The sequence below is a fragment of the Penicillium nucicola genome, assembly GCF_028828085.1.
Source record: "Penicillium nucicola strain IBT 29836 chromosome Unknown utg000010l, whole genome shotgun sequence".
Classification (NCBI taxonomy): domain Eukaryota; kingdom Fungi; phylum Ascomycota; class Eurotiomycetes; order Eurotiales; family Aspergillaceae; genus Penicillium; species Penicillium nucicola.
The window spans coordinates 6,285,986-6,300,523 of record NW_026643134.1 but is presented as its reverse complement, the minus strand read 5'-3'; the positions used below and the strand labels follow the sequence as shown (position 1 = coordinate 6,300,523).

Sequence of the window (14,538 nt, the reverse complement as noted above, 5' to 3'; positions counted from 1 at the left end):
ACGGTCCTGAATCACAATTGTATTCGTTGCTGTTGTGAGGTTGAGAGCTTGAGGAAAGGCAACGGATCTACATCGGGCCGTGGTTTATTTACTTCTATCAACAACTTCATCTCCGCTCAGTAACTCAGCGCCACAACCACATGGCGAGGCGCAACACCCTTTATTTTGTTTTGTAGATTGCAGGATTTTGGGGCCGGCAATATGGGTATTCCTGGGTGAGTGCGTCCCTGGTGCACTGAGAGATGTAAATGCGGATAATCCCTGTGTCGGGTGAGGTCAAACAACAGGCACCTCCTCGCACCTCCGCAGTGCATGTTCTCAAAGGATGAGATCGAATTTGCTGACGATCCTTCAGCCTCATTAATGCCATCGGGGCAGGAGAGCGTATCTCATTGGCAAAAGTGGCTGTGACGCACCTGGAACGGACAGCAAGGCCAATTCGGATCGCCGTCGATATTTCTATTTGGCTATTCCAAGTCCAAGCTGGCAGAGGGGGAAGAAATCCCGAATTGCGAACTCTATTTTATCGACTGCTCAAATTACTTGCATTACCAGTTCATCCTCTTTTTGTCTATGATGGAAAGCAAAAACCTGCTTTTAAAAGAGGCAAAGCAGTTTCAGCACGCAGTTACGGCAGTGCCCCCATCATCAGACGCTCAAAAGACCTCATTGAGCGATTCAGATTTCCATGGCATGAGGCACCCGGCGAAGCAGAAGCCGAGTGTGCACGCCTGCAGCAGGCCGGGATTGTTGATGCCGTCATGAGTAATGATGTCGATGCTTTGATGTTTGGGTCATCATTGACCATCATGAATTTTTCAAAAGAAAATGGAAGTGGCACATCTTCTGCAACTCATGTTACATGTTATGCAATGGGCCAAAACGGGCACCCTTCAAATATACCACTCGACCGTCCAGGAATGATTCTATTTGCCATGCTCAGTGGTGGTGATTATCTTCCATCTGGTGTGCCCAAATGTGGCAGTAAACTCGCCGCAGAAATTGCCAAGGCTGGGTTCGGTGAAGATCTGCTACAAGAGCTGGACTCGGATTCGGTCGAAACAGGGTTACGTGAGTGGAGAGAACGTCTTCAGTATGAACTGGAAGAGAATGAGAGTGGCTACTTTTCGACAAAACACAAAGCCGTCAGGATTCCTGAAATATTCCCCGATCGAACGATTCTCGAGTATTATGCACAGCCAAAAGTCTCCAGCGAAGAAGAAATGTCAAGCCTAAGAAGCCGTCTTACGCAGGCCTGGGATCGCGATATTGACCCCTTGGCAATCAGAACGTTTACTGCAGATAACTTTGAGTGGAATTATAGATCAGGCGCAAGGAAAGTGATCAAGCTGTTAGCCGAGCCTCTTGTCTCATACCGACTCCGCCTACAGCGACCAGTGCGAGGCGTGGCCCCGGGATTCTCTTTCGTCCCTGAATGTCCACCCACTTTGCAAAAAGCCTATAAAGCTCGGACAAGCTTCGGCACGGACGCAATGCCAGAACTGCAACTGGATATGCTACCCATAGATGTGGTGGGCTTAGATCTTCTCGCCGAAGAACCAAACCCACCGTTTCCATCCGAGGAGCCTGCTCCATCCCAAGCAAGTCCACATGAGGGAGAGGAGGAAGATGAAGCAGAGATGGCCTCGGGACAGGCTCCCACGACACCATCAAAGTCCCGTGTGACCAAACGATTCGACCCCTTTGCTATTGAAAAGGTGTGGGTTTTTGAGACCGTTGCACGTTTAGGCGTTCCAGAGGTCGTCAAGAAATGGGAAAAAGAACAGGCTGAAAAAGCCGAGAAAGCAAAGAAACCTGCCAAAAAGCCTCCAAGTCGACGAACGGGACCTAAAAAGAAGGGACCAATTGATCCTGGGATGAAACGAGGAAGTATCCTAAAATACGGAACACTCACCAAGGAAACGACTGAACTATCGGTATCTAAGCAGACACATTTGCTGGAAGCAGCTACTTCGAAAAAGTCTATCGGGAACCCTCTTTCCAGGCTTGAATCTGGTGCTGGCTCTACTTCACCCATCGTCCTGGACATGGGAGATGATCCATTTTCCCCGAGTATGTACCCCCAGCAAGGTGCCACGTCGGTCATGTCCAACTCACTCCAGGAGGTGGACGACCTCCTTGATTCTTTTTCATCTATTGCCCTGTCCCCTTCTACAAACATCAAGCGTCACCCGATGGCAGCCCAGTCTCGCATCAGATCAAGGCGTGAACTTTTGAGCACCGATGGAATGGAGATTGAAGAGTCGGAAACTCGACTGGCCGAAACAAGCCACAGCCCATGCAGGTCAGCACGAACCAGGGGGCTCAAAATGAGCTATTCCATTCTAGATAACTATCACTCGGAAACCTCGACAGAGGAACGACCAGCTAGGGCTTTGACGGCCCTGCCATCCCCATCGAAGAAGACTCGATCTAAGACAAAGACAAGATTCGAGCCTCAGTGCGAAGAGGGAAGCCTCGACATCGAGGAAATCGAAAGGGCTATTGAGACACTTTCGCTGTCAATGAAACTTAATGATAGCGGCGAAGATGCATCAACTGAGCCAATGCGCCAACTGTCGCCGAAAAAGGCAAAGGATTCTAAAGTCCTTACGCGTACCACCAAGACCGAAGCCGCCAAACCAGCTCCGCTTCTCAAGAAGACATCACCCGAGTCCAAACAACAATCAAGCTCAACGAATTTACTTGCATCAAAAGATAACGAATGCCACGAGCATGTGGCATTATCGAAAAAAGACAAAAAGGATGCCGAGAAGCCAAAGAAGACCACCAAGGCCTCCAAAGATACCCTATGCACCAAACAAGAGCAAAAAACAGTTGGTCACTTAGAGAACGTCACCATACACAATGGTTTTTGGAGCATCGAAGCCTCGCCTGGGGACCCAGCAGACCCATCTGGAGGCAACAATAGAGCTCGAAGTGGCAAGAAGAGGATCCCACGCGTGAGCATCCTCGACTTAGTTTAGTTTTTCTTATACCCATGGTTTTGGTTTTTGGTCATTGGATTTAGCGCTTGGATTCATCATAAGCTCTTGCGGGTGTTTGAAATTATGAGCGGAAGCATACAGCATGTTACGTGTGTAGCAATTAGCGTTATTTAACTGCGTTTTAGGAAACCGTTAAGCATTGGGCACAGAGCCTAGTGACTTGCCTCGAATGATTTGTCTGATTCCATGCAGAGTTTCAGTACAGTCAAATGAACTGCTATTTGTGCATTTACAAAAACCGCCAAAGAACCAATCAGAGAGAAACTACAGGAAAAAAAATAGTATATTTCCATTGCAGAAAACCCGAGAAAATGCGGACCGGACGAAATATTAGCCACGCCTCTATCCAAGCAAAAACCTGAATCTTGATGCAACGCAATGCCTGAAAGTAGAGTAGAGATGTGAAAAGTTATGTGCAAAAAATAAGACACCAAAATAACATTAAATGAAAAGCTATGAGTGTTGTGCTGAGAACGAAAGGTATAAATCATTTAAATATCTATCCAAAAACCTTGAGGAATCCCCATAGTCCAATTCCACTGAGGACAGGGATCGTCAAGTTATCATCCCAACCCCACAAGTCGATGAACTCACTGCCGGCAGCGACAACACCAGAAACGACACTCATCACACCCAAAGCCAGAGGCCCGGTAATGACTGCAGAGTCACTGGCTTCCCAGCCCAGAAGACCGCGAACAGAGTTTGGAAGCAAGTTCAAGCGTCCAGTGAACATGAAGGCATCTTCAGGGTCGTTAGGGAATGCACCAATGTAAGGCACAAACCAGCCCCAGAAAGCGGCGGCGGCAGCAACACCAACAGCCCAAGCAGCTGCGGTGCCAGCCAAGCTCTTACCCTTCCGAAGATGAGGGGTATAGCGGCCGTACAGACGGCCAAATGTTGACGCGGCGGTGTCACACCAGCTAAGGAGTAACACACCCATCACTCCAACATCCTTGGGGAAGAAGCGCAGGACAACGTACGCCCCGAGGAGATACCAGATAACGCCGTTATAGCCCGAAACCTCAGTTTCACGCATAAGCGCACCCATGCATCGAATATAGAACTTATTAACCCTCTCCGAGCGATGGCGGATCAAGTCCGTGGCCGCGATGGGAACCAAGGCAGAAAAAAGCACCGGGGTGATTTGTAACGTCTGCACGCCCGACCTGTACAGCTGCAATGTCAAGAACCCGATGGACACGTGCAGGAGTTTGCGGGGAATTTCATGGCGGTGAATGAAGGAGCGATAGCGAGAATGTAGCGGGATAAGTCCGAGAGGGGATGGGGACCGCGAGAGATCGCGCAGTGTATCCGGAATGTTTAATGGTGACAAGAAGCCATTTGAAGAGGTGCCATTGGGCGTGTGCGGCGGCGAAGCTGGGATCTTGGGGTTTGATCGGCGTGCGGGTCTGGAGGGAGTTGTGGTGGACCTCGGTATCCGCTCTGAGCCTGTTGCTTGTCCTGTACCTTCAGATTGGCGTTGTCGGCGCGCAGCGGACCGTGTTGTCGGTGCGAAATATCCATCATGTGCCTCCGATGGGTCCGAAAGAGATGGTGTCGGGGAGATCACGCGAGGTGTTGCCGGTACGGCATCTGGGGAAGCGGGCATCTCAGGCGATCTTAGGGCGAACAAAGGTAGCGATGCGACTGGAATTACGCCAGATAATGGCCGCGTACAGATTTCTGTACTGTCGCAGGCAAATAAGCCAAATGGTATATGTGGATTCGCGAACGAAGCAATGATGGGCGGTGTGAGCACGACACGGTGCCCTATCGACAATTAGAGACGGAAGAGTTTGAAACAAAAGACAGCCCGGCGCATAATGTGAGTATCAAGAAAAGGCCAGTCAACGAAGATGTAGAGAAGAAAGAAGAACGAAGATATCCCCATTCCGCCCAATGCCGTAGTCACGTGCGCCGTATCTAATCGATAACGGATTTTTTTTCTTTGCGCCTCAGCAGTTCGAGACATCGTCAAGGATTCGGAGTTCTTTTAAGATGCCCGCTAAGCCGTCTTCAAGAGCCTGGGATGGCATTACGCCATCTTTGTCCGAATGGACACTTGACGCCGTGAGCTCAATGGGCTTTACGCGCATGACACCAGTCCAGGCCTCGGCCATCCCTCTGTTTATGCAACACAAGGATGTCGTGGTGGAAGCTGTCACTGGAAGTGGAAAGACATTGTCTTTCTTGATTCCAATTGTTGAAAAGCTATTGCGTCTCGATGAGCCTCTCAAGAAGCATCATGTTGGCGCTATTATCATTTCTCCCACAAGGTAAGTGCGGCGCATATGCAATACCAAGCTAGTAACTAATGATTTGCACCAGAGAATTGGCCACACAGATCTACCAAGTTCTTCTCTCACTATTGGAGTTCCACCCCGCCTCTGCCGTGGCCAACAAGCCTGCCGAAGATGGTGCGCCTCGTCTGAAGTCCTCCTCATCTATTTTGAAGGTCATTCCACAACTTCTCCTGGGTGGTGGCACCTCTCCGGCAGAGGATCTGAGATTGTTCCTCAAGAATTCGCCTAATGTCTTGGTTTCTACCCCGGGAAGACTGTTGGAGCTCCTTTCATCGCCTCACGTGCACTGCCCCCAGTCCTCTTTCGAAATGTTGGTCCTAGACGAGGCCGACAGACTTCTGGACCTTGGTTTCAAGGAAGATTTGCAGAAGATTCTTGGCAGATTGCCTAAGCAGCGCAGGACGGGATTGTTCAGTGCCAGTATCAGTGAAGCTGTTGATCAGATTGTTCGTGTGGGTCTCCGCAATCCAGTCAAAATCGCCGTCAAGGTGAAGGGAGGCGCTGGTGTTGAGGATAAGCGCACTCCAGCAAGGTATGCCACGGCCCCTGAACAATTGGATATCTCATTCTGACCCTCGAATAGTTTGCAAATGACCTACCTGACTACACCTCCCCTTCACAAATATGCCATCCTGAAGCACATCCTTTCCACAGTTCAACCCACACCCCAGAAGACCATCTTTTTCGTATCGACATGTTCAAGTGTCGACTATCTCGCTGCTATACTACCAATAATCCTGGGTGATGAATTCGTCCTGGTGCCGCTACATGGGAAACATCAGGCCAACGTCCGCCAAAAGAACTTTAATCGCTTCATCTCCGCTACCACTCCCGCCATCCTCCTCACCACTGACGTTGCCTCCCGCGGTCTGGATATTCCATCTGTTGATCTAGTGGTCCAGATTGACCCCCGTCCGACCCGAAGACCTTCATCCACCGATGTGGCCGAGCAGGCCGCGCTGGTCGTCGAGGCCTCAGCATTGTTCTCATCCACCCTGGGCGCGAGGAAGACTATGTTTCTTTCTTAGAAATCCGGAAAACTCCCGTTGCACCCTATAATCTGACTGAATTCACCGACGAAGAGGCCAAGGCAGCTACGGATAAAGTCCGCAGAGCCGTTCTCAAGGATCGGGCCATGCACGACAAGGGCCAAAAGGCATTTGTCAGCTGGTTGCGCAGCTACAGCAAACACCAGGCTAGCAGCATCTTCCGAGTCGCCGATCTAGACTGGGAAGCCCTCGGCTTGGCCTGGGGTCTTCTGAAGCTCCCCAAGATGCCCGAGTTGCGCACCTTCACTGGCGACAAATCACTCGGCATGAAGCTCGATTGGGACAACTACACATACAAAGACAAGCAACAAGAAAAGCGGCGCAAGGAAGCCATGGCCGAGGCTGCCAATGGCGAAGGCGGCGAGCAAGGCACCAAGCGCAAGCCTACTGAGAGTGTGGCTTGGAGTCAGAAAGCCGAGGAACGAGACAAGAAATTCAAGAAGAAGGAGATCAAGAGAAGTCGTAAGGAGCAGGAGAGATGGGACCTACTGCCCGAGCATGAGAAAAAGAAGGAGGAAGAGACACAGCGGATGTTGGAGGCGATTCGTACCAAGAACGAACAGGAGCGTCTTGCTCGCCAAGCTGAAAAGGCCAATGAGAAGGCCACAGCCAAGGGCAACAATGACGAGGATGAATTCAAGGGCTTTGATTAGGGTTGGCCTTGCTATAGAGTTGTTCTAGCGTGACGTACATTCATTCTCCTCCTGTACACTCTACCCCATTTCTTCATATCACACGTTATTCGGCAATCAATAGACCAGACTTTACCGGCATATTCTTCGCACTCCACATCGCTCTCAACCGGCGATCCCGCTTTGGCCTTGGACTCGATGTAACTTGAAATTGACCCTGGGGGATGCCAATGCGAAGGTGTACTACAGTTGTCTTGAACGAGATCAAACAGTGACCATAAGAAAAGAGCTTACTTCAATATCAGTCACTGTTTCCTATGCTGTTGAACCTGCAACTTAGAAACGAATGCGACTTGAGGCCAAAGAGGGTTGAGACTCCACATAGCGGCACCTTCCCCGAACTCGCACTCAACGGGAAGGAAACCCGATGTTCATCACACTTGCACTTGACAAGAACTTGACTGGACTCGACTGGATTCGACTGGATTCTTGAATTCACTCGTGCGGGGATGCAAGGGATATTTCTCTCTCCGACTGCGGGGCCCCATTTGAAGCCCATTGGTTGAACTGTCGACTATATAACGCCCCTGTCCAGGAAGATGAACTCTCACGGATTCTAACCCGTGTCCACTAGATTTCTCCTGGCGAAAAATGGATATCTCCGAAGTACATTCTTTAGAAGAGGACCGGGACCGCAAAAATGACGAGAAATACGATGAGCTTGATGTGAAGCGGACCCAAACAGCCAACCACGATGGCGTGTTTGGAGAAATCACAGAAGAAGGACCGAACTACCGCAATGTACTGATGAGATGCTCATTCCCAGGAACTTCTCGGGAGGTGAAAACTGACGGCTTTCTAGGTGGGCTTTGTGGGAACTGCTGTGTTGATGGCAAAGTCACAGATTGGCCTGGGAATTCTTTCGATTCCATCCGCCTTCGATGCCTTGGGCATGGTTCCGGGGGTTATCTGTCTGTTGGTGATTTCGGCGATAACAACGTGGTCTGGCTACGTGATTGGAGGCTTCAAGTTGAACCATCGTGAAGTATATGGAATTGACGATGCGGGAGGCTTGATTGCCGGCCCGATCGCTCGCTGGTTTCTCGGGGCTGTATTCTGTGTTTGTATGTATTCCAAGGGGCAGAACATTGCACCAAACTGACTCAACAGATTGGATCTTTGTCAGTGCGTCCGGCATACTGGGATTGTCAATTGGCCTCAATGCAGTCTCCACACATGGCATGTGTACTGCTGGGTTTGCGGCCATTGCGGCCATCCTTGGGTTCAGTGGAAGCAGTATACGAACGCTTGGACGGATTACTTGGCTTGCCTGGATTGGACTTCCGTGTATTTTGGTGGCAGGTACGGTGTTCCACATGCAAGGATGGATCATATACTAACTTCTCGGCAGTCATGGTGGTCACTATCGCCGTTGGAGTGCAAGACCGACCTGCCGCTGCGCCCAAGGATGACCTACCATGGCATTCGGACTTCAAGATTGTCGGCAACCCGACGTTCGCAGAGGGTATCGCGGGTATTTGCAACATCTTGTTTGCTTTCTCAGGCACTCCTGGATTCTTCGCTATTGTATCTGAGATGCGCAACCCTCGTCAATACACACATGCACTGCTTGTCTGTCAAGCTGGCGTGACTTTGATCTATTTGGTCATTGCATGTGTTGTGTATTACTACTGTGGCTCATATGTCGCTTCACCGGCTCTTGGTTCCGCTGGTGGGCTCGTGAAGAAGATTTCATATGGATTTGCAATTCCCGGGTTGATTGTGACTGCTACAATTGTCACACATGTAAGACATACGGTGATGCCAGAGTGCCCACAGAAGACTAACCCTGTATAGATTCCAGCCAAGTACATTTTTGTCCGCATCCTTCGCGGCTCCCGCCATTTGAATCGCAATACCCCAACGCACTGGATTGTTTGGCTGTGCTGCACCGGCGGCATCACCATCATTGCATACATTATCTCTAGCACAATACCTGGCTTTAATGCTCTCACTTCACTTATTGGTGCACTTCTCGGAACAATCCTATGCTTCCAACCGTACGGTTGCATGTGGATCTACGACCATTGGTCCAACGGGAGACACAGTTCTAAAACTTGGCTACCAATGGTGTGCTTTAGTATCTTTGTCATAGTGATAGGTTGCTTTTTGACTGTTGCCGGCACTTACGGAACTGTGCTCGGAGTTATACAGGCCTCTGGAGATTCGTCCCCGTTTACGTGTGCGGATAATTCGAATTCTACGTGATTTCTGCCGAGATGGCTATTCAATAGAGCTGCCATAGATGTCTATGCGAAAAAGGAACGAAATCAATATATCTGACAATCTTATGACTTCGAGCCTTTTAGTATAATAAGCCTAAACTCCTACGAGGGTCTTCATTTTGATTAAAGTAAAGATTGCCCTGGAGGATTGGGTTACTTGAACCCGAATCTTACAGCATCATATATACCAATAGAGTAAGCCTCTGGACAGGGCCATACACCAGGAGTCAATTGACCATGACAAGCCCAGATAGTCGACCCTGCAGACTTGGAGTCTCATGCCCAATGAGGATAAAGTGTCCACGACAACAATCGTCTGCACGATGACACTGCGGAGAAAATGCGGGGGCTGCGGGCACCCTCGTGATTGGCGAGAATTCAAAGTACGTCAGGGGAAAGCGACAATCCAAACTATTTCTGATGTCTGTTGAAGCGGCAGAGACCCCGGCCTGGTATAGATGCATCACCGGGAGGGGGGCCGAGTTTGCTGAAGGGCTGGAAATTGGACACATGTGGTTTATCTTGCATATTGCATGTTAGGCATTCATTATTCCGTTCGGATTTTATACTTCGATCGTGGATATCACCCGAGTCTTAAGTGTATAGACTGAAAACTTCGTAGAACTGTACAAAGATTTAGGACACATATCATGAGGGTCACCAATCACAGCTTAGCCTGACTCTGTCTATCCCAAGTCTGAACATCAGGCAATTCGCGATAGTTCGAGGGAAACAGCTGAGGGCCCAAGATCTTCTTCTGAACCTTTCCCGTGCCCGACTTGGGAAGTTCCCCCTGGACAACCCGGAGAATAGTTGGCATCTTATACCCAGCGATGTGACTCCGTAGGTCATGACGAAGCTCCGCGAGGGTCAAGTCCTTGCGTGTTGTGTTGCGATCTTGCTTAAGACTAACAGTGGCAGCAACGCGTTGGCCAAATTCCTCATCTGCAACACCGACAACCATGACCTCTGAAACGTAGTCCAGACCCAAGATCTCGCGCTCGATATCCAACGCAGAGATTTTATATCCTCCAGATTTGATGATGTCGATCGAGGCACGACCGAGGATGAAATAATATTTCCCTTCGCGGCGGGCAATGTCACCCGATTTAAAGTACCCATCTGCATCATGGGCATCTGCCGTTGCTTTCTCGTCAAACAGATATCTACACACTGTCAGTGACCGAGTCAAAAGGGAAAGAAGGGTCACTCTGACTTGGAGAACATATATGGACATTTGACTAAAAGATGTCCATCATCAGCAAGCTTCAGCGACACAGCTTCGGCCACACGCCCAACACTATTCTTCGGAGCGTCCCCAGAGTCAAGATCAGTCTTGATGACCGCCCCAAACTCAGTAGCTCCATATCGAGTGAGGATAGGCTTCTCCCGAATCCGGTTCCAGAAATCCTGAACCGGCCCCGGAAGCGCAGAAGTGCCACACAGCATAGCTCGAAGACCACGCGCACCGGCAATATACTGATCCTGAATCTCTGTAGGCTGATGCGCAATATTCTCTTCAAAGTATCGCATCAGGCGCATATAGATGGTGGGCACACCAGAAAAGAACGAAAGCCCACCCTGACGCCAGCGTTCCCACGTCCAAGCCGAGTCGAAGCTTCCGCTGCGGAACTCGATGCATGCACCAGCAGTCAGGAAGGGAAGGAATGTAAGTCCCACGCCTGAAGCATGATGAACAGGGAGAACATGGAGGACGGTATCCTGCTCTGTAATACGGTAATGGTCCATATCGGCCTCGCCACTACCGGTCAAGTAGCTGCGGCGCTGCACAGCGCCTTTTGGGGGCCCTGTTGTGCCAGAGGTGAAGATCACCAGAGCTGCGCCATTCATATCTGGTACCAGGTCCGATGACACGATTGCTTCATCTGCTGGGAGGAGTGTTGGTCGGAAGTATGATGCGATTGGTGATATACAGGGAATCTGTACACCTTTACTTTCTGAAACGAATTGCACAACTGATTTGGCGGTTTGCTCGCTGGCTGTGCTGGAGAGAAGAGCAACACATCGAGCTTTCAGCAGAAAGTAAGATGCTTCTTCGGCAGGTAAGACAGCAGCTGCTCTTGATTAGCTTGGCTGTCGTTGTTTCTTCTCTTTCTAGGACAGACTTACCCATTGGTACCACAGCTGCACCAAGCGCAAGAATAGCCATGAAGCCGACAGTATACTCATAGCCCCCCGGAGCAAGCAGTCCAATGTACACTTCTTTGTCGGCAGCCAGTTCTCGCCGCGTTTCAGGGCCCAATTTCCCCTCTAATATCTTTCGCAGAGCCAAGACGTCTGAAAGAAGATGGTGGTATGACTTTTCCAGACCAGCGTTCAAATCTCGAATCGCAACGGGAGAAGGCTTGCGTTGCGCGTAGCGCAGCAACCGATGGAAAAATGGCATATTTGGTAATACATTATCTCCCCAGTGTGGAGGAATGAATTGAGTGCGGTCTCCCATAGTGTGGACAATAGTGCTATACTGCTATATGAGCCTGATCTTGTTGAATCGGTGGGATGGGCATTGCTTCTTATCCCGGCAAAGCCTTCGACTATATGAATCGCGACAGCATTTCGGAATTACGCCGTTCACAATTCCAACCAATCGATCTCGCTGTTTCAATCCATTCGGCTACTTCCCCAGGATCTGCATCGACCCCGCGAGGATATGCCGGCACTCGGCACTCGGTGATTTTGAGCGAGCATAGCAGCGTGGATATGCAACTTATTAAAAGGAATCGAGAGCTATACTCTAGTTATTGACAAAGGGAGTCTCAAGGATTCAAGGATTCAGAATGCCGGATTTTACAGACAAACTTCGTCCGAGCCAGCCAGATGGACCTTCTACACTCGCAAAAGAGCGAGAACAATCAAATATCTCAACGGAAGAGCTCGGAAAACACCTTCTATCCTCAGATGGCTTCCTAGAGCGACAAGCTCAAATCCTGCCAATCCTCCAGAAAGAGCCACTTCTCTCCAAATCAAAACAACAAAACCTTTCTCGACCGGAACGGTTTAAACTAGGACTTGCACGCGCAAAGCTCCTTCGACGCCTAAGCGACAAGCACAAATGGAGCCATGACGACTACAAAATGGCAGAATACCTAGTAGACGACGTCTCCCCCTACTTCCTCCACATGGAGATGTTCATCACCACAATCCGAGAACAGGCCAGCGAAGAACAACGAGTCTACTGGCTCCCTCTAATCGAGTCCTGGAAGATCATAGGTGCATATGCACAGACTGAACTTGGACATGGCAGCAATGTCCGTGGTATAGAGCTTGAAGCAAAGTGGGACCCTCACACTAAAGAATTCGTGCTACACAGCCCGTCTCTGACAGCTAGTAAATGGTGGAATGGCAGTCTAGGCCGGATTGCCAACCATGCCATTGTCGTGGCTCAATTAGTATTGCCAGAGCCCGGCTCGAATCGATTTGTCTCGCATGGCCCGCATCCGTTCATTGTGCAGGTCAGGGATATGAAGACGCATTTGCCATTGGAGGGTATTGTTGTCGGTGATATAGGGCCGAAGTATGGATATATCACCATGGACAATGCATATATGCTATTTGATCGATTCCGGTACGTGAAATTCCAACAGTGCAAAACTGTCCAGCACGACTAAAAGAACCACAGAATCCCTCATTCAGCCCTTCTTTCGCGCTATTCAAGCGTGAATCCAGATACAGGGCTATACACAAAACCCGCCCAGCCAGCTCTAGTCTACGGCTCGCTCACCTACGTCCGGGCGAATATCGTGCAACACGCACGCCTCGTGCTTGCAAGAGCAGTCACAGTCGCAATCAGATACACAACCGTGCGCCGACAGTTCCAAGATCGAGACGGGGACAAGCGCGGACCAGAGTTGTCAGTGTTGGATTATCCAACCGTTCAAATCCGCATCCTGCCCCTCCTGGCGACGACGTTCGCGTTGCATTACACTGGTCTTGCTATGCGGACTATATACCAGAGTGCACGAGATGATATTGAAAAGGGGGATTTCGACTCGTTGGCCTATATGCATAGTATGTCTTCTGGATTGAAGAGTCTCTGTACCATGCTTGCGGCGGATGGGATTGAGACTTGTCGACGGGCGATGGGGGGTCATGGATTTGGGGGTGGAAGTGGGTTGATTCAGCTCAATAATGATTACTTGTCCAAGCCGACTGTTGAGGGGGATAATTGGATGATCACGCAGCAGGTTGCGGGTTATTTGATTAAGAAGATGGGTGCTGCTGTTGAGGGCGAGGGGAGGGGGGAACAGGGTGATGAGATGGATGCTCGGTTTAGGGTATTTGTTCGGGAGAAGCGTGCTGGACGGTTATCGACAAGGTTTGATGTCTTGAACAGTGATCGGGATATCGTGAAGAGTTTTGACACGAGAGCTACTGCGTTGGTATGTTGGAGGAATCCCTTCTAGTATGAATTCACCAAACTGACAGGATATAGACATACGACGCATATGAAGAGCGGGTTATCAAAAAGAAGAACTGGAACAGTCTTCTCATTCAGCTTCACAAACTAAGCCGGGGTATGTATTCATATCCAGCCAATGCCACTATGTAATTCACTCAATGAAACTGCAGCACAATCACAATCGATCATGGTAACGACATTCTTCGAAGCTCTTTCAACGAACAAGACCCTCTCAGCCCCGATAAAACCCGTGTTGTGGGATCTATATCGCCTTTTCGCATTGAATACAATGGAGAACGAGGGCTACGAATGTGAGATATCCCCAACAGCCAGAAACCTCGGAATTAACACTGAGTCCAGTCTTTCGATGCAATGCCGTCGCACAGTCAGCTCTGAATGCTCTGCCTGCTCGGGTTCAAGATCTGATGAGTCGGATCAGACCACATGCAGTGAAACTGGTTGATTCCTGGATGCTTCCTGATTATTTACTGGACAGGTATGATAATCCTATTTCAACACTCACCTGACATGAAAGCTACTAACATAAGTGATTGTAGTGCACTGGGTCGGTATGATGGCCGTGTCTACGAGGACTTGTTTAACCGGGCGCATCGGTTAAATCCTCTTAACCGAATAACATTTAATCCTAATTATTGGGAAGATGAGATTGTGAAAGGCAGTGGCGTTGATGGGTCGGATATTTTGTCGAAGCTTTGAATATTCCCGAGGTTGAGATGATGAATACTATATCGCGCCAAATGAATGCATGCAAATGGTACTACAGGATTTACAGAATACACCCGGGAGGAGCTTGAAAATAGGTTCTGCACATAGCCTTCGC

General features: G+C 49.6%; 6 protein-coding genes across 6 annotated transcripts; 4 read left to right on the top strand and 2 right to left on the bottom strand.

The window, feature by feature from the left end:
- Nucleotides 1-201: 201 nt before the first annotated feature.
- On the top strand, nucleotides 202-2,987 carry N7511_010953 (crossover junction endodeoxyribonuclease; the record flags this gene model as incomplete). The annotated part of the gene is made up of 2 exons (XM_057133330.1): nucleotides 202-215; nucleotides 356-2,987. The coding sequence occupies 2 exons, from the start codon at nucleotides 202-204 to the stop codon at nucleotides 2,985-2,987; spliced, it is 2,646 nt and encodes an 881-aa protein (XP_056981318.1).
- Nucleotides 2,988-3,507: 520 nt separating this feature from the next.
- On the bottom strand, nucleotides 3,508-4,617 carry N7511_010952 (uncharacterized protein; the record flags this gene model as incomplete). The annotated part of the gene is made up of 1 exon (XM_057133329.1): nucleotides 3,508-4,617. The coding sequence occupies one exon, from the start codon at nucleotides 4,615-4,617 to the stop codon at nucleotides 3,508-3,510; it is 1,110 nt and encodes a 369-aa protein (XP_056981317.1).
- A 350-nt stretch (nucleotides 4,618-4,967) lies between these two features.
- spb4 (ATP-dependent RNA helicase SPB4) lies at nucleotides 4,968-7,013 on the top strand (the record flags this gene model as incomplete). The annotated part of the gene is made up of 4 exons (XM_057133328.1): nucleotides 4,968-5,284; nucleotides 5,337-5,843; nucleotides 5,895-6,223; nucleotides 6,265-7,013. Coding segments are annotated over 4 exons (1,902 nt in total), but the record flags the coding sequence as incomplete, so codon positions are not given.
- Nucleotides 7,014-7,643: 630 nt separating this feature from the next.
- On the top strand, nucleotides 7,644-9,260 carry N7511_010950 (uncharacterized protein; the record flags this gene model as incomplete). Its single annotated transcript, XM_057133327.1, has 5 exons — nucleotides 7,644-7,793; nucleotides 7,855-8,116; nucleotides 8,163-8,354; nucleotides 8,404-8,798; nucleotides 8,850-9,260. The coding sequence occupies 5 exons, from the start codon at nucleotides 7,644-7,646 to the stop codon at nucleotides 9,258-9,260; spliced, it is 1,410 nt and encodes a 469-aa protein (XP_056981315.1).
- A 681-nt stretch (nucleotides 9,261-9,941) lies between these two features.
- On the bottom strand, nucleotides 9,942-11,741 carry N7511_010949 (uncharacterized protein; the record flags this gene model as incomplete). Its single annotated transcript, XM_057133326.1, has 3 exons — nucleotides 9,942-10,443; nucleotides 10,494-11,352; nucleotides 11,408-11,741. The coding sequence occupies 3 exons, from the start codon at nucleotides 11,739-11,741 to the stop codon at nucleotides 9,942-9,944; spliced, it is 1,695 nt and encodes a 564-aa protein (XP_056981314.1).
- Nucleotides 11,742-12,075: 334 nt separating this feature from the next.
- Nucleotides 12,076-14,414, top strand: N7511_010948 (uncharacterized protein; the record flags this gene model as incomplete). The annotated part of the gene is made up of 6 exons (XM_057133325.1): nucleotides 12,076-12,863; nucleotides 12,918-13,677; nucleotides 13,731-13,812; nucleotides 13,868-14,008; nucleotides 14,058-14,193; nucleotides 14,255-14,414. 6 exons carry the CDS (start codon nucleotides 12,076-12,078, stop codon nucleotides 14,412-14,414), a joined length of 2,067 nt encoding a protein of 688 aa, XP_056981313.1.
- Nucleotides 14,415-14,538: the final 124 nt, after the last annotated feature.